This window comes from Zalophus californianus, chromosome 14, assembly GCF_009762305.2.
Source record: "Zalophus californianus isolate mZalCal1 chromosome 14, mZalCal1.pri.v2, whole genome shotgun sequence".
In the NCBI taxonomy this organism is placed as follows: domain Eukaryota; kingdom Metazoa; phylum Chordata; class Mammalia; order Carnivora; family Otariidae; genus Zalophus; species Zalophus californianus.
The window spans coordinates 50258720-50278792 of NC_045608.1; the positions used below are offsets into that span (position 1 = coordinate 50258720).

The following is a 20073-nucleotide window of genomic DNA, read 5'->3' on the forward strand; positions in this document are numbered from 1 at the left end:
TTGCAGCATTGCATTAAGACAGATGGACCTAAAATACATCAAAAGGGACATAAAAAATTCCAAGTATTAAATAAAGTCTAAATGAGATGATGAAAACAAGAATGAAATTTCTTAGTTCTTATGTTGATCTTATTACATACTTAATTGCTCTTAAAAAAAACTGCCACGTGGTATTAAAACAAGGTCTCCACCCCTGAGAATCCCACAGGGCTGCATTTCATATGTAACTCCTTAGAGCTCATAATAATATCCAAGAGAACAATCCCAGCACCTAGTGCCTTCTCCCACAGTCCCTGGAAATTATAAAGTTCAAGTGGCTAGCCAACTTTAAATATAAGATGTTTATAAACCTACCTTTCAAATATTTAAAAACACACATTCAATACCAAAAACAATATGTGTCAAAATTTTAAAAAAATTAAAACAAAGCCAAGGTTTTCACAACAATTCCAATCACAAGCCTCTAATGCAGCAAGCTACTTAAAATAAAGATGGCTTCCCAATTCAGTAACACATACACAAAGTACTCATATTATTAAAAAACTAGTGCAGTTGTAAAGTCCTGCTAAACTAATAAAAAATATTTTCATACTGTCATCTAAAGATACCATACACTACTGCTTCCCCAGAGCTTGTTAATGCAGACAAGCCTCAATCAGTAAGTAAACTAATCTAAATCAAATTCCTTCCAGTTGAAAATAATCATCATGTCCTGCCCAGAGTTGGTGAGTATAAATGGATTACTGAAAATATTCTTGGTAATTGCAGGTTGCTATTTATGTTGACCAGAGTTGGAGGAGTTTACTTAGTGAAATGTCTAAGCATGCAGACCACCAATGTGCAACACACAGGAAAATCACTCTTGACATCCACACGAAAAACAGCCTGGATCCTCTCTGCAATGTCACGGTGTGGTTGTTATTTTATAGTGTCAGATGCACTGCTGGTGACAAAATGAAAATTTATGATTGCAGTTATTTTATTTTCAGGTAATATGCTACCACTAGATTTTCTAGTTCAGTGGAGTAGAAGTTAAATACTAAAGACTAAATATTATTTTGCAAAGTCCTTAATTTTGCTGCTTATAAGCAAGTAGGCACAAAATATGAATGGTGACAATAATTGAAATGTCTTTTTTAATTACAGGGAGCTTTGGTTGCCTCACAGTCACCAATTCCCAAATATATCTAGAAACACACAAGTCATGGTGTGAAGTGGGAATAAAAAAGACTAGCTCTAAGATGAACTTGTCACAAGACACCCGGCCAGTTAGGCTAGCTCTCATTAGCTCTCACTCTTCCCTGGGTTATCCCATAATGTTTTGTTTTGTTTTTTAATCATTGTCATCATTGGGATTAAATTAGGAATCAGAAAACCTGGGTTCTAACTCCAGATCTGCAGCTAACCATCTAAAGAACTGTATAATCACAGGAAAAGCCTATAATCTCTCTGAGCTCCAATTTGCTCATCTGTAAAATGAGGGGGGGTTGTGATAAATGCTTTTAAATCAGAACAGAAAAATGCAAGGTAAAAATGAGTACCTCAACAATATTACAATTGATCCTAACTTATAAAAGCAAACACAGAGAATACCACAGGATAAGAAAGGAATGTTTTTCACTGGAGGGGAAAGAGAAAAATGAAAAATATTACAAAATTAAAGGGTCATGAGGATGTAGAAAAGAACTAATATACGTTTAGCCTTGGAAGGAAGCGTTCTACAAAAATGTAAAAAAAAAAAATACGGTCAATAGCCTACGTTCCCTTTGGCCTAGTAATTCCACTTTTGAGTATAAATCCCCCTAAAAAATATCCCTGAAGAAAAAAATCAAAGTTCTCTCAAAAAGCATGTCCATAGAAGCACTCATAGGAGAGAAAAATTGGGAACAACCTGGAAATGCAAAAAGAGAGGCCCAGTTAAGTAAAAATCTGGTTTTGCTAACAAAATGGAACAAAGGTCTACATGGCCATTTTTTAATACTGTACTATTCTTAAAAGAGTGGAAATATTCAACATGGTATCACATGAAATGTAAAGGCTAATCACAAAATACATTTGTCTTCTTTATTATTTTACAGAAGACATACTGATGACAACTGGAAGAGAAACTGGAGGGATAGAACTAGCTCACTGGGTCTCTTCTTTCTACGAAATTCATCACAACAACAACAACAAAAAAAGTGCAGATGGGAGGAAAGGATGCTCTCCACACTACAGACCAGCTTTGATATTTTTATGCTTCTTCCATTTAGTGCTTCACTAACATGACCAATACCAACTTAGATCTCCATCTAATGCTTAATGGTCTCCAAGCACTTTCACAAAGATTATGGTGCTTTATTGTTTGAAAAATAATCAGCATGCATGACACCTCTACACCAAAATGTCAAAGTTTGGCACAAGGACTAGTGTGCCAGGGATGTAATCTATGAGACCATACTATACATATGGTTGGACTCCCCTCTCCCCAAACATCATCAATGAGAAATCAGAGGAAGCATCAAGAATCAGGAGCTATGATTTCAGTAGGCTTTTGCGCTCTACTGTAAACTTTAATACAGTAGAACTTGCCATGAGGCAAATGCCTTAGAGAATTGTTGTATATATCTTATGTACAATTACTTCTTTCCTTAAACACCATAAATCACAAAACTTGACAAAAGTGGGCCTAGCAATAGATCCCTTCCAGATGTAGTACATGCAAGGTAAATGAGCTTACTGCAAGGCACAGAATTCATGAACAGAGTCACGGCATGGCATTTGGGTTCAGTGTATAGATGAACCTTTGGGTTATTTATCCCACTAAGAACTCCAAAAAGATGTAAGAGGTAAAAATGTAGAATCCTTCTACATAACAGTTCTCTAAAGGAAACATAACTGGTGACAACCCTCTTGTAAAAAATGGCTATTTCACAAAAGCCTGTGTAAGTTTTCTTCCTCACCCAAAAACTTTTTTTCTACTAACCAATATTTTGAGCTTTATGTTTTAAGCTTTCAGATACTGGTGTCCCTTCACATATTCTATGAATGACAAAGAGAAAAGTAATGGTGTGGCATGAGAGAAATAGTTGGGAAAAAAAAAAAAGCTTAAAGATAAAGAAGGTAACAACTGGGCGTACCATAGCATGTAAGTTCTATGGGAGATTATGATACACACTTCTTTCAATGATGGCAAGAGCACAAAGTCAAAAGCAGCTTCAATCTTTCACTTTTATAACTCTAGCAAAATCCCAGCTTCTAGGTTATACTAAAAAGACCCTGGCAAGCAACTATGCCCAATTTCTACTCTTACTGGCATTATCTACTAATTAGAAAACAGGCTTTCATTTGCAAAACCATTCAACGTGCCAGTGTACTTCATCTTAAATCCGTGGTCTCTAAAGACAGACCGTGTGTTGATTTGTAACCAGAATATTTCAACAAGCTTTTAGGAAAAGAGACTGGGAGAAAGACTTATCCATTTAAAATTGAATCTCAGAAATAAATTGCAAATATGCAACAAATTCCACTGACATTTTTTTTCTCGGAGTTATTCTAGAGAAGCGTCATCAATACATTTTTTTTTCTAGTATTCAAATAATATTTACTGGTCACACAGGTCCTAGGATACCATATGATAATTCATAGATTTAAAAAAAAAATGACAAACATGCAGAAGAACTCCAAGACTCAAAATCTACACTTGTTATTTGATTTGATATAACCTCTATCATGTCAACCATTACCCACTAGATGAGCAATTCAGTGTGGAGACAGACTAATTTAACATTTACTCATTAAAATACCATGTAATAAGGCAAGGACAGAAAGATGTCTTCAAAAAAAATCAACTTCAGAAAGAATACATAGGTGTAAGCAAATCACAATTAGAATAGAAATGAAAATAAAATGATTAATCTTGCACTAAAGAACCTTAGTAGCTAAGAGGCCATTTACATTTCAAAGTCCTCTGTCTATGGTCTTCTTAAATATTATACCACTAAGGTTTGTCAGTGCTGCAGAGACACTTCAATTAAGGCTGTGTGGTAGAACCCTGTGTAAATTAATTAGTTGAGGCTGCACGGATTTTCTAAAAGGAGCGCTCTAAAACAGGCTTAGAGTTATGCACGATTTGTGGGGAATAACAATTTAAATACAACTCACTAATCAATTCTTCTTGCTTTCACATTTCAACGACATTTTGTGTAATGATAAATAAGTCCATGAAAATACTACTAACCAAAATTTTATTTGCTTTCAATTAGAGATAAAGGAAGGGGCTCTCAATTTTGCTTAGGCTACTCAAAATTTTATTTCAGATTTTATCTAGACGTTTTGGCATGATTACCACAATGAACTTGATCCACATTTAAATAGGAGAGGTGTCTATGTGCAAAACTCACATATGTCAACAGATAAATAAGGTATCTAATAATTTCTGTAAACAATGTTATAACAAAAATATGAATCTCATGCTCCTGCCTCAAGGTTTAATCTGCTAAGTCCTTTATGATAATTTAGCTAAATATTAAAGTTTGATGTGTTTTATCAAAGATAATATCATAGTAATTTCTTTGTTTCTTTAATTCAAAATACTAAGTGGATTTTTGCTGTAAATAATTTCTAAAACCATTAGAATCTGATTTTTGGCAAACATCCTTCAAAATAAGTAAAATGTGTTCAGAAAAACTGTAAAAATTAATTACATAATGGTTTCTACTATAAATTAAAAATGGAAGAAATCTGAAGTTTTCAAGAGATTATGAGCCTTCCAGTTATGGACATAAGAGATTCATAAACTCTTCTGTAATCCTAAAATAAAGTCCCTACAGTCTCATTATAGTGATTGTGAAAAATTCATACTTGTTATACAGTAGAGATGATTTTGAGACTTTTTAATAGCTAATTTGTTTCACGAGAATAGACACTGTGTGTACAAATATATCTTTTGAGATAGTACCATTGAGAAGAGGCTGTCCTTCATGCACATCCTGTGATAAGACTGCACTGTAAACATCTTCAGGAAATCCAGTCTTGCATAATGCGATTTCACCAGAAGCCTCTACAGACGCCTGCAACACAAGAAAAAATGTGTGCAATGATTGCTACCTCCTTCAACGGAGAAACATTCCACTTGGCATAAAGCCTCAATTTTTCAGCTATCTTGTACAAACAACCCCTTTGTTTCCGAACGGTTACAATTAGAACGTAGAGGGCAAAGGGTTAATCTTTTTGATAACTGGAGTAGAAGAAACAAATCCCAATTGTCTTGTCCAGTAAAATCCAAATAATACACATTCTAGGTTTTTCTAAAGACTGCACATTTCCATTAAAATGAGCATTGTGACCGAAGAATTATCAAGTGGATCTGGGGGGAGGGAGGCAGCCCAACTAGTTTTTAGTCTCCACAAATCACCATCGCCAACTTAACTTTTCAAGAAAAACGTATACATTAAGTATATAGAGTTTTACATTCTCATCCCATTCTCTGGCTATGAAGTTTGTTTCGATATACCCGGTTCATTAAAAGACAAAACTACAATAGACTTCCTGCACAGTATAGAGTATTTTGTACCAAGTAAAACCAATCAATCAAAAGTCTGTATGTCTCTAACCTGGAGGGCAGGGACACGTTAAAAATACAAATGAAGATTAATACAATTATGTTTCCTTTTTATACTTAAAAATTAGGAAGTCTCTCTTGCCATCTTCATCTCTATTATCACACATGCAGCTACCTACCCAGTGTGGTTACAACTCAGTCATACCACGTGCTATGCACTTACCCCTCCAAGTCAGTTTCCCTGTGTCTTCTGGCCCTACTGACATCATCAGAGCACTCAACAGAACTCGTGCAGCGTTTACATTAAACATGATGGGGATCCATATACAGGAGGAGGAAGAGAGGACACGGGCTGCCAGAGGGATCGAAGTAGCTGCAGGATGAGCATTAGGTACAATCTACACTGATGAGAATCAGAAATTGGGAGGGAGGAGGAAGGGGAGTCCCAGAAAGAGAGAGACCTGAAAGCAGGTGTCAAAGCAAAACCGCACAGCTTCACAATTAAAGGCACACCTGGATTCTGCATGAGAAGTTGTGCAAATACTAAAGTTATAAAAATCCACGCTAATCTAATATTTAAGTCGTTCTTTTGGATCTGGGAAAATAAAGAAAAAAGTCCATTTGAACTTTGTTAAATATTACACAGTCTTTAATCTGAAAAAAAAAAAAAGTATTAGGAGCAACACTGAGAGAAGAGTTCAGACCCTTCAAATTTGCAAACAGTTTTAAGTCTTTTATGTGCAAGAAAGGACTTGTATCAGGTCAAGGGTCTGGAGCAACCAACCCGCTCATACAGGTGTTTGTGGACGCTGGTACAGGCACATCTGGAATGCAGATGGGAAAATTCAAGTAAAGATGAATGTGGATATATCCTAGCCTACGTGCTAGGTATATTCCTGTGGAAACTCTCCTGTGCGTGCTCCAGTCATATGTGAGGGTATGTTCACATGCCCACCGCCCCACGGTTATAACAGCAAAACCTGAAGACTACCTAAACAGCCATCAAAATTTTCACATTGCCCAAAACAGTCACACTCTACAGCATTAGAATGGAAGAATTGGAGCTACATTTATCCACAGGGTTACATCTCCAAACAGGCAGTCAGTTTCTTTAACTTCCATGTGAGACTGCAAGAGAAATTTAATTCTAAATCAACCTAGAGACTATTCTTCTTAGGCAAGTTCAGAAATCTATTTATGCAACACTCCAAACTCAGACCAGAGACAAAGCACTCTGTAGCATGAATCTTGAAGAAAAAGAAAAATTAAAAGCATGATTGAGGACTCCATTTCTATACATAAAGTTTAATATAAAAGATGTATAGTTACTGACACTTATAAAGCAAGAATATAAAAATGTACAAGGTGGTGATAAACACGGAACCGAGGACAGGGGATACCCCCAGGGCAGCTGGGTAAGATAGGAAAGGCCTCAGGAAGGGTCATACAGGCAGGCGGCTTTGATTTTATTTGTAATAATTCATTTCTTTCAGTAAAATGTGGATATATGCACAGGAATACGGGTGCAGATTATATTATTCCTTATTTATCCTGTATGCTCTATTATTTCATAATAAGAAAGAGAAAACATTAGGGGCTAAGCGGGAAGTAAGGAGTAGTGCTTCCAACACCCATCAAGTTTGCAACACTGGATGCTATTTTGATTCCTGCCAGATGGAAATATCCAGGCACTTGTACTTTACCAGGCCTGGCAAAGAGCAGGCACTCAATAAGGAAAAGATTTTGCTTTTAGCTAACCAAAACAACTGAAGGGAACTCCCGGGTTCACCAGATAAAATGGACCAGTATGTTGTAACTCTGTGTCCCACTGACGGGTCCGAAGTCGGCCTACTCCCCTCTGCAGGAGGAGGCCGCGGCAGCGTTCCGACGGAGGACACGTGAAAGCAGGGCTCTGGGGGGGCAGCAGGGCAGAGGCAAACAATGGTCAACACGCAGTCAACAAGGGTCACAGTCCCACATGGCCGTTCAGGTTAGGCCAGCGTGCAGTTGGATAGGCACCCAGGGACCTGTAAGTCTAAAGACTAGAGGAACACCGTCACCTTTTCTTGAGCTCCATGGCTACTGTCTTGTTTTCCAGTGCATCTGCCCTAAGGTGGGAGAAGCAGCAACAACAGGCTCCTCATTCAAACCCACAGGAATGGAATTTCGGGGCAGAATAAAGTCCATGGATGTTCACTTCTGAGTTTCTGTCTCCATCTTATTTCAGAGAAGGGAGTTTCTGTCCTCCACATGTTACCCTTTCTTTGCTCAACCTCTCTGCTCAGCTTCCTCATCTAGGAAAAGGGGCCCACCTGCATAAGGTGGCTGTGAGAATTTCTGCAACCATGTTTGTATAGCATATCTCTAACAAATACTGGCAACCAATATTAAATACCCACGGGGCTCATATATTACTTTATGAGATTTTCATACTCATTTTTTTAAGATTTTATTTATTTGAGAGAGAGAGAGAGAGAGAGAGAGCATAAGCAGGGGGAGGGTCAGATGGAGAGGGGGAAGCAGACTGCCCACTGAGCTGAGCCGGAGGCAGACGCTTAACCCACTGAGCCACCCAGGTACTCCTTCATACTCATTTTAAACAGCTAAAACTTTTCTAAATTCTTCTTCCCCAAGACAAAATGGATTCAAAACATAACATGCTGTTATTCTATAATGTGTTTTCTTAAAAATAGGCTCCAAAAATTATTAAATGTATGGACACATTTTTGGTTGTTGCAACTGGGGACAAGGGTGCTACTGGCCTTTAGTGGCTGAAGGCCAGGGTTGCTGCTAATCACCACACAACACACAGGACAGAGAATGATCCAGCCCAAAATGTCAATAGGGTCAAGAGTGAGACACTCTGTTCTTTGGCAACCCATAAAAACTGGGTGTCCATCTACCCTTTAACCCCCTCCCCCCCAGCAGTGGGACGTTCACTGTCTTTGCAAACCATCCTCCATACTCTTATTGGGACATCCTCGTTTTCAGAAAACCAGAACCGTGCCCCTGTGGCTTGCTCCAACATCAAGAGATCACTCTGCCGGACCCAAGATGAGGCTCCAAAAGTTCAAAGAGAGAAACTTTCCCCTCAAAATGTACTCTGTGGTACAAGAAGGCAGCTGTGAATCACATGCATTTTCCTAATATTTGAACAAGATAGGGGTCAGCAAACATTTTTCTATAAGGGGCCAGAGAGTAAATATTTGAGGTTCGACAAGCCATAGTAACTGTTGAAATGACTGAACTCTGCTGTTGCAATGCCAAAGCTGTAATAGACAATGGGAAAGGAATGAACTCGGCTCTATTCATTCAAATAAAACTTCATTTATAGACACTGAAATGTGAATTTCATTTAATTTTCGAGTGGCAAAAGTATTCTTCTTCTTTTGATTTTCTATAAGCATGTGAAAAACATTCTTGGCCATACAAAAATGGGCATTAGGGCTGTAGTCCGCGATCCCTGGAATGGTGTGTTAAAATTTATAAAACATTACTATCTCACCTGATTCTCACAAGAGCCCCTTGGGGGTGTGTGTGTGAAATTATCCTCATTTTACAAATGAGCAAACAGGTGCTCACTCAGAGGAGGGGTAAAATACTCAAGACCTCACAACCAGGAAGAGGAAGAGGCAAGATGCTAACCCTACACTCTTTCCAGGTAGAACAAATAATTACAACACAATTCTTTCCAGAAACTTGTACTGAGTATCCATTTGCCAATGGAAACAAAACCAGACATCCTCACTGCGTTTAAGAAGTTCAAGGCTTAATGTGAGTGCAAAATAAAGAAGTGATTGCAACAGAAAGTGCCGACCAGGAGGCAGAGACCAACAGAACCCAGGGCAGGGGCCCGGGGGCCTCCCACGCAGAACTCAGGAGGAGCCCGGCAGTGTGGGGTGGTGGGAAGCCATCCCAGGAGGTCACTGTTGAGCTGGAACAAGGCGGCAAGAAACAGCATTCTGCCTGGAGAATTACAATGAGTTCAGTGTCACTGGAGTCCAAGAAGCAAGGCAGGAAGTCAAAAGTTGAGGATGGAGAGTTAGACAGGGTTAGATCATAAATGGTTAGGGGCTTGGGGTTATCCTGTTGGCTATGGGGAGTCAGGCACAGATTAAGCACAGGCAGACTGCATTTGATAGAGAAGTCTCTGATGCTTTGTGGGAAAATGGGGGGGAAGGCGGTGACAGTGACAGCCACAGTACAAGTCAGGACACGAACTTGAATCGGACAGGGGCTGCAGGAATGAGGAAGAGGCAGATTGTATCAGGAAGCAGTTAAAACTGATAGGCTTAGGGAGGGCAGGGATTCTTGCAGGGATGGAGGAAGGGAAGGATGCTCTCCCCCACGTTTCCAGCTGAGTGACTGTGAACTTGGGTGGCACAAACTAAGAAAGATAATCGCAGAATTATAACACCAGGAACAAAGTGCTAAAGAAGCAGAAAGAATGGGATGATAAATCTGCCTGTAGAAATCAAAGAAGACTCCATAGCCGAAGTGACATTTAGGCTCTGTCTTTAAAGATGATTAAAAACTTGCCCGGAGAAAGAGGAGGAAGTGGAAAAGGGCATTCCAGGCAAAAGGTGCAGCGTAGACAAAGGCTTGTTGATTTACATTGAGCTTGTAGTCAACCCAAACAACCCTGATCTTTTTTACCAGGAAACTATTCATGGCTTCCAGTATCTTTGCTGCTGATTTGGGGCCCCAAGGGGCAGCAATTTACATGTAACCTTCCCAGACTGGATCGTGATAAATTAATAATTCCACCTAGATATAGTCATTCAGCATCCCCAGCTCTCTGCATCAAGAAAGCTTGAGACACGCCAATGTCTTCATAAAGATGTTACTCAGATACTAAAGACAGGGTGTGACACGTGCCCAGACATCACCCTACCCTCCAACCCCTAGCCCTAAGGCGGGCTTTTAAGAGGGGGTATCTGATGGGGCGCGTGGGTGGCTCAGTCGGTTAAGCGTTTGCCTTGGGCTCAGGTCATGATCCCAGGGTCCTGGGATGGAGTCCCGCATCGGGCTCCCTGCTCAGCAGGGTGTCTGTTTCTCCCTCTGCCTGAAGCTCCCCCTGCTTGTGCTCTCTCTGTCTCTCTGACAAATAGGGGCTATCGGCTGAGTGGTGCAGAAGCTCAGACTTTCAAAAGTGCCAGACTTCCCGAGTTTGAATACGGCCCCATCCCTTACCGTCTGTGAGACTTCAGAGACGTCACAGTTCCCCGTCTGGATGATATGTACAATAAAGACAGCACCCACTCACTGGGCTGGGTGAGGATTAAATGAGATCACATGTGTACAGCCCTTGGGATAGTGTGTGGCACGTGGTTATCCAATGCATCAGCTGTCAGTAATAGTATTAACACTATGATGACAGCATGTCTCCTACAGCTCAGCAGTTCCCAAACTTGCTCCAGCATAGCAAGGAATCTGGAACACTGGCCTATAATCCAGATTCCTGGATCTAAATCACGAATCACTAAAACAGAATTTCAAGACATGTGGTAGATAAACTGGTACACTTAACAAGCGCCCACACAGCATGCGGTGGCCACACATCCAGTACCCATCTCTCTCCTGAAACTTCTCTGGACTCCAGGCATAGCATACCTGTGTGCCCTAGCCTCCAAGTCTAAGAACCTAGCAACAAAAAGCAATAAAGAAACAATTATTTTTCCCGCTTTTAACAATCCCATGAGGTCTCCTAGCTACCGTGTACATGTGAAAATTAAAATCTGCAAGCCATCCTTTTGTAATTACTGGTTCCAGAATTTTGCCCCAGGTCGGCATGGGCTTTCTATTCTTTTCTCTGAAAACTACGCTTTCTTGATTTTGTTTTTGGCCTTGCTCTTAATCGGGCATGCTCCCATCCCTGATCCGTTAGTGATTCTCCTCATCTCCACAATTCTTCCAAGATTACAAGCAGGCAGCAAAAGTCCGCTTGGCCCACTAGGATGAAATTCATGCTGGCCAGAGGAGCTGAACTCATTCAGAGCTGCCCCGCGCCCTCAAACAATCAGTTCACCTATCTTGAGTTTCAATTTCCTCTTACAAGTATTTGCTCTACTCTTCCCAGGCTGAAGATCGACCTCCTTGTCTAGAAAGGACAAAAGTGTAATAGGAGTTGAGGAGTACTGCTTGCCTGTTAGTATTAGTCTATCTGTTCTGGTCCTGAACTCGCAATGACGTCACTTTTGTTCCCATTAAAATGTCTTCCGTAGTCTCAATACTGTCAGCTTTCAAGCCCCGAGTCCACTACTCTTTCAGGTCCCCATTATCGTGATTCTTTTTTATAGTCCTCCTCAGTCACTGGCTCCGCTTTCCAATTTCCTCCAAGTCACTGATGGGGCGCGTGGGTGGCTAAATCCAAGCTTTTAAATATTCCACTGAAGCCACAGTAGATGTTCAATCTCCTCCCCTCTCCATCTTCTTCCCAATCAAGATTATCTATGATTATTGGCTAAAAATTTCACATCAGAAAGCAGCCCAAAGCTAATGGAATCTTTATCTTTTCTTTGTGGCTCCGAAGACTGCCTAACCGAAACCTAGGCTCTCTTGCTTATCAAATTTAATCAATTGGATGTTTTCCCCCAAAGCATCAATCTCTTCATTTTTTTCCCCTTCCAGATACTCTAAGGTCAGAATCGAGTAACAATTTAAGTTCCGTGAAGTAGATTATCTAATGCAGTCATCAAAGCTGGAAACTTCCTTTTCTTTTGGTTTGTCTCTTACTTTTTACGGAAATAAAGGCAGTAATGTACATAGTGGTTAAGATTCAGGGCTCTGGAGCAAACCTGCTTAGGTTTAAACCCTGTCTCCACTGCCTGTGTGACCTGTGTGAGCTTAACAAGCTACAGAAGTTCACCTGGACCTCGGCTTTTTCTTCTATACAAATATGGACTGTTACTACCACTAATAGAGTACCAGCCTCACGGGACTGCTGTGAGCAGACAGAGGGCTTAAAGAGAATACCTGATCCACCACAAGACAAGGGGTAGCTATTATTATGATATTGTTGTTGTTTTTCTGTTGTGGAGACGTTTATTGCTTTGCTACATGATTACCCGAGAAATATTTTTAAAGCATTTTATGAAGTAGGAATTCTGGAAAAAGAGAGAGAGAGAGAGAGAGAAAACAACAAAATGACAAAAATTCATTTGTGTGCAAAAGAAAACAAATGGAATTCTTTCCCTGATATGTGTTTGTGGGGTGGGAGTGGGCAGGGTTGGGAAAGGATGGGAGACAACTATGGTAACACTTTTATTACGTGGTTAGGTCCTCCCATTCTATATGCAAAAATAAACAACCAGCGAAGACATTTTTTAAGGGGTTAGTGGGGTACATGGTAATACAATAATTGACTATTCAGGACCAAGCGTGCATGACTAATTTTTTATTTTTTAATCCAATTTATCACCAGACGATTACATTTGCCAGATTCTCTACATTTCACAGGATTCCATCCTGATGTTGGAGGCTACGTTAAGAAGATTAGTCAAGAGCTGCTGCTACTCTTTAACGATTTTTCTCTGAGTCAGCCATGCTATGGATGACACTTTGAATTTCATATCCCTGGAAACATGCTTGAAATGGGCAGAAGTTTAACCTTGCCCTTTGATATTTTTGTTCTGCCATGTACTACTCTGGAGGGAGAGCCCAGCATTTTGAACTGGTTCTTTAACTCTTTCTTGACTTCATGATACCATCTAGACTGACTGAGATGCGAGGAATCCCTGACCAAGGCCACCCACTGCGCCCTGTGACCCACCTAATAATTTCCATCTTTGCCTCCATCATATCATCAGGATGAGTCCTTGAATATCTCTAGCGTCAGTACTTTTTCTGATTTTCATTTCTTTTTAATGACAGAGAGTCAAATAATAGCGTCGATGCTGGCCAGGAAACCTGACAGCCCTGCTGAAACTGAACTCAAAGCCGGAGGATAACACCCCAAGACAACAGCCTGATGGACAAAAATCTGAATTCTGCATACAAAACATGGTTTAGAGAGTCAGCTTCTCAGGAGTAGAACCTATGAAAGCTTGGGACCATATACAAACATCTAACAAGCGAAGTCTGGGGAGATCAGCCCCATCCATCCCCCAGCTCGTCAGCCACGTGAGAAGGAGCTTCCGAGGCATCAAGGCTTTGTGGAGCACAATCCCGAAACACAGCCAAGAGTTTACCAGTAAGTGTCATGGATTTAATGTAATGGGTAGCAGCCCTACAGGTACTCACTCATGGACTTGGCTTAGGAAAGGGTAACACTATCAAGAGATTGTGGCTCAGGCCATTCTGCAATTAAACTGCCAGTAAAAACTTCCACAAGTGCCGAAGGCAATTCAGTAGAGACGACCAATCCTGGCTTAGATTGATTTTGCCCCATCAACTCATCACACTCACCAGAGACTGCAAGAGGCTTATATACAATGTTCAAAATGTCATCAACTAGTATATTACTTAGCATCAGACAGCATTTATAACCACCTGGGGAATTCATCTGACTAAATACACTGAGTATGACTGATTACTAATATTTATGGAGTGCTTACCACATTTCAGGATCTGCATTCCAAGGCTTTCCACACATTATATCCTAATAATCCTCGCAACAATCCTATGAGGTAGGTACTATAATAGTGCCATTTTGCAGGCAAGGAAGCAAACTAAAAGGAAGTTGCCCTAGGTTATTTATTTTAAAGATTTTATTTATTTATTTGACAGAGAGAGAGACAGCGAGAGAGGGAACACAAGCAGGGGGAGAGGGAGAAGCAGACTCCCTGCTGAGTAGGGAGCCCAATGTGGGGCTCGATCCCAGAACCCTGGGATCATGACCTGAGCCAAAGGCAGACGCTTAACTACTGAGTCACCCAGAAGCTCCTGCCCTAGGTTATTTAGCTAGTCAATTTAGGGATGGTATTCAAACCAGGATGAAATGGCTTTGGGGACCACCCTTCCCCACTGCGAATTGGGGACAAAAACATCAGAGGGTATCCACACACAATGACACGTATTACCTAACTGGCTAAGGGCTAGCACTTGTCCTATATGAATTATAAGACCAAGTGAAGAATCTACCTGCTACCATTGTAAATTTTCCTAAAATGATTCTCACATATGATTGTGATATGATATGATACCCCCTTTTAAAATAATTCCAATGTTTCTGTCCACTGGGAAAAAAATGGAGAGAAAGAGACATCAGCACAAACATGGATAAACATCTTGTTTTTTTAAGCCACCCAAACCAAAACCCATCCACGTTCCTCAAGCCCTTCTAAAAGTATACATGGAAAATTATCAGCAAATACATATAGCGAGTATATGAATTTTCAGTAGGTGGTACTGATGAGGAAATAATTATCGCTTATAATAGACTCTCTGTGCACTTCCTATACTCCAGGCTCCCTTGTATTCTTTTACAATCAGACCCATTTCATAAAACCTGGAGCATGGTTTCATTTTTCCTTTCTTTTTTTTTTTTTTTAATGGTTTCACTTTTTAAAAATGGTTACAGACATTTACAATCCCCATAACTCTGATTTAATTTGAATAGCTGGCCATAGTGATGATTTATCTAATTTGAAGTCCTTGATAAGATAAACCCAACCCAATTATACCATTATTCTTGTAAGAAAATAACATTCACAGCACAGCTTCCAGAAGTGTCCTGCAGTGAGAAGACGATACTGTCAATAACATCAGGGTTCAAAGTCATTCCTGAACTTGTTCCCCAAGCAGCACCCTGCCCAGTGGTGTTCTAATAGGTTAAGCAATAAAGAAGTAAAGCCTCGAGCCCCGCATGCTAACTCAGAAGTTACACAGCTAATATCATCAGTTGCCGTCTCAACTCAGGGGCTGAAGACTGGCATTTTTTCCACCCGTGGCCATGGTGAGCGATTTAAGGCTGGCCTTTGGATGGTTCCACTGCATAACCTGTGGAGGGGGAATGCTTCCCCTCCTCCAGAAGCTTCTTCCCATGTGGAAGGAATGTTGCTCCCACCTCCTTCCACTCCACCAGTCAGGCCTACCCTGAATGGCAGTTCTCAGTGTGGGCTGTGGAATGCTAGGGGTCCCCAAGATCCTTCCAGGAGAGCTGGAAGGCAAAAACTCTTCTCCTAATAGAATAACATTATTTGTCCTTTCACTCTCAATCTCTCAAAAGTGTAAAGTGTAGTATTCCTGAGGCAGGCAATGTGTGCTACCATAACAGAGCAAATGCAGAAGCAGATAAGCCAGACATTAAGGAGATTTACAAAAACATATAAGCGCAAGGCTACTCTTTCCACTAACTTCTCTTTTCTGTTTTGTAAAATACAGCTCTTTTTCATAATAATTGGTATTTATGTTACCTATATAATGGATTTTAATATCTTTAAATGAATTAAATACGTATTTTTCTCAGTTTAATTTCTAATATGCTAAACACTAACAGATATTACCCACATTGCACAAGCTCACTGGGGCACTCAGTAACTTTTAAGAGCATAAAAGGATCCTAAGACCGAGAAGTTTGTGAACAACTGAACTAGAGAGAAGGATGGACTGAACTTATCTGAAGGCTGAATTCAAAAGAACAATCTGGGCAGCTGGTGCCCAGCTCTGTCCCCTACTCCTCCCACTGGAGAGTCACGGGCCCGCAGAAAACAAGTGTGGTGATCTCATTTTCCATGCTGGGAATTCGCGGATCCCCTGCAGCATTTGGGGGTTGGGGGAGGGTGGCCACAACCGCCTGCAACTGAGCACCCATGTCTGTGGAATTCTGGGGTTCCCTATTAGCAACAGACAAAAGCTACACTTTCAAGCCCAGCTTTTACCAGAACCACGTGATAGCCTCCTTTCCCAACTGTTGGCTCTCCTGGCTTCTATTTCACCTGGTTCAGAACTTGGTTCAGCAGGAGAGGTCCTATTTATTGGGCCCCTTCAGAGACTTGCATTTGGTATATTATCTGGAGATCTCGGCAAATAATAAAAAAGGAATCCAACATTGGGGAAGAAAATACTCATGGAGGTACTGCGTCTCCGGGCAGGGGAGAAAGGATGTTTTACTATGGCCCTGAATGTTTTTCAACTTGGTGGTTTGCAGCCTTGATTGTGCAGCGTGGCTGGTTTTTATAGTTGGGCAGGTAGCTTTTAACATCAAGAGGCTTTAATTCCTAAACCACAGGGTATTTTGATCTTGATGTGTGACCACAACTTATGGTGGTTATTCTCCAGGAAAGTGGCTATTTACAGGGGTAGGGCCTAGCGCAAGCAGGGGGCCTCAGGAAAGGCTGTAGACCAAGGATCTCAGAAAAGGGGCAGGACACATGGGGTGACCTTAGCCAAATGATGAACACTTTTGGGTGAGGGCCACCGGTAGTTTGGCCCCTTGGCAGTCTGGACGGGTCTTTACAAATGAAGGAGAAATCTTGCCTTGCACAGGGCCTTTTTGGCTAAAGCAACCCCATAACAAGTGGCAAGAGACTGAAAACCTTGCTCCCAAGGCAGTGTGTCCCGCGACGACCCATCCGACAGAGCCCACGCCACTGACAACACCAGGCTGGCAATCTCCAGGGGCTCACAGGGAAAAGTAAAGTAGGAGGTTTCAGTGTGCTGGTTGCAAACCGAAACTCTTCAGGGAAAGGCTCCCAGTGGGAGGTTATATTCAGCACTTTGTACTCACCGCGGGGGAGGGGATCCACCCATGCATTCTGGGTTTTTCTTGAGAAAACTGGCATTTGAGATACTGCCCCCTATGTGCAAGGTTCGAGAATATCCCATGGTGACAATCCCTGTCTTTAACTTCCATCCATCAGATTCGGTATCTTTAAGTCTTCATTTCCTCTTTGAACTCTGTGTTTAGCCCAAAGGTCAGGGATTATAGACAAGAGGCTTGGCCTGATTAGCATCTGGGGAAGGCTAAACTGAAGAAGGTTTTCTCAGTCCACTGTTGAGTCTTTCTCTCAGATATCATGGGCTCCCTACTACGGTCTTTGGGACACTTAGAGATAGGCTGTGGGGTCCTAACCTCGCCTGGGATAAATCCTCCAGGATCGAGATGGGTGTGCCTTCTAACTCTGGGCTGTGCAGCCACTGCTCTGATCATCTTGCATGTCCCATTAGCTTTGGGGACTCTTGAAAAAGTAAAACTATCGATCTCCTAAGGCTTCATGAGGTTGGAAGCAGGGCTGGTCCTGACAGAGGCCCATCTTCCCCACTGCGGGCAATCGCCGTACCTTCTGGACAAGCACATGCTTGGTGGTTAAGAACGTAAACTCAAGGGCTAATCTAAAATCTGGGGAAGGTTTACGGGAACCCTTACCCCCTACTTTCAGGTAGGGGGCGCTACATTAGCAATAGCTCTCCTGACCTCTGTCAACCTCTCTGGCAGGTTCGTTTGAGATAAATGGGCATGCAGGGTTCAGGACCTTCATCATCTCTTTTCTGTTGGGAGCCCGCCTGCCTCCGCAGACATCACGATGCTACAGGTGAACTTACAGGAGCAGGGTCCCCAGGCAGGAGGCTGGCCCTCACCCAGCGCTGCTGAAGATGGGAGGTAAGGAGGGGAATTAATTCGGAGATCCAACATATTTAATCTACATTCTCCACCCTTGCCTTTGTCAGTAAGAAAAGTTGTATTTTGACTATCTGCTGACCCTTTGTCTTACTTGTCCAGAGCTTAGATGGATAAGAAGTACTATTTACTAGGTCTCTTCAAAGACACCAAAATTACATACCATTACATTCTTTTTTTTTTTTTTAAAGATTTTATTTATTTATGTGACAGAGAGAGACACAGCGAGAGAGGGAACACTAGCAGGGGGAGTGGGAGAGGGAGAAGCAGGCCTCCCGCAGAGCAGGGAGCCTGATGCGGGGCTCGATCCCAGGACCCTGGGATCATGACCTGAGCCAAAGGCAGACGCTCAACCCACTGAGCCACCCAGGCGCCCCACATACAATTACATTCTTACTGAATACTCAAAGGCTAAGGCTCAAAGATCGAAAACAGGCCAGACTATGTAACATCCTGATACCACTAGCAGGGCCACAAGCTCACCAGGATGCTGAACACTGAGGGTCTGAGAGCAGACAACCACCTCTGTCCAAGTGCTTGGGGGAGCCCAGGTGCTAGGAAGAGAAAGTCGCATGTACCCGTGGACTGTTCGGTGACTACGGTGCTGGGCTCAGCCAGCCTGAGGTCAGGAAAAACAGGGCAATTCAGAGAACTGTCAACCACTTATCAGTTACTTGCATCTCTTAAAATCACCACCAAGGGGCCGTGTGGCCAGTGACAGAAACTGCCTGCTTCCATGGTATCCTATCCGAACGCTGGCTCTGTCCATTAAATTTTCCCATTCATGAGACCAAAGCTGCTCTCTGAAACCGAGATCCTTAAAGTGTGGATTCTAAACTCCAAATCCTCCTCCAGGCTGCAATCTTTCAAAATCTAGAACAGAGAAGCTTATTATGTTCCCACTGCATATACTTTTTTTTTTTTTAAGATTATTTATTTGACACAGAGAGAGAGAGAGAGAGAGAGAGAGCGCGCACAAGCAGGGGGAGAGGCAGAGGGAGAAGCAGGCTTCCCGCTGAGCAGGGAGCCTGATGCAGGGCTCAATCCCAGGACCCTGGGATCATGACCTGAGCCAAAGGCAGCCGCCCAACCGATTGAGCCACCCAGGCGCCCCCCACTGCATATACTCTTAAAGACTTCTAAGGAACTGGTTGTTAACCAGCAAGGCAAAACCCTGTTCAAGTCCCCACTGGCCACATCCTCGAGGCGTGCCTTTGAGTGAATGTGTTAAGCCAGGCTTCATTCAGATATCTGTAAAATGGATAGTGATGATAATGCCCACCTTATCTCAGGGGGCTGATGTGAGATTACATGAGACAATGCAGGTGAAGGGCTTGGCCTGGCACATAGTAAGCACTCAGCGAATATTAGATTTAATCACATGAGTCAGCTTTCAAGAAGGCTCAATCCTTGGCAACATCCCATACACGCCACAACTGAAAATGTTAGGCAAAAAGAAGAGGCAATAAACAGTAAGGCCAAGCTATAGACAAATTACAAATTTCATCTGATAGGTTAGCGTTCATTCAGACACCTCAAGGAAAAGACAAAGGCCAAAACGCGTATCAAAACAATCTTTGACTCATTAGTAACCAGGAGAGCGTGTTTTGAAACCAAAGAGATACAATTATGCAGTCCACTAAATAGTTAAAATTTTAAAGTTTGGCTATAACACATATGCTAAAATCATGGAAAAACGAGAAATACATACATGGTGCTGGTGGACCGGTTTGGAAAACATTCTGGTTTGCAACCCCAGCAATTCTACTCCTTGGTACATATCCCAGAGCAGTCCAGCATTCCAATCACCTGGGAGCTTGCTAGACATGCAAATTCTCCGGCTCCACCACAGGTTTACTGAATCAGAAGCTCAGAGTGTGGGGCCAGGAATCTCTGTTTAACAGGCTTTCTGGGTATTCTTACACAAGCTCAAGTTTGAGAAATGCAGTCCCGGAGTATCCCTGACACTTAA

At 41.9% G+C, this 20073-nt stretch overlaps 1 protein-coding gene across 1 annotated transcript in view; it reads right to left on the reverse strand.

Moving 5' to 3' along the window:
- CDH2 (cadherin 2) overlaps nt 1–20073 on the reverse strand; it is a 207227-nt gene that overhangs the window by 174021 nt on the left and 13133 nt on the right. The window contains exon 2 of the mRNA XM_027576021.2: nt 4940–5051. Within this exon, the coding sequence (XP_027431822.1) occupies nt 4940–5051 (112 nt within the window). The remainder of the gene's footprint in view (nt 1–4939; nt 5052–20073) is intronic.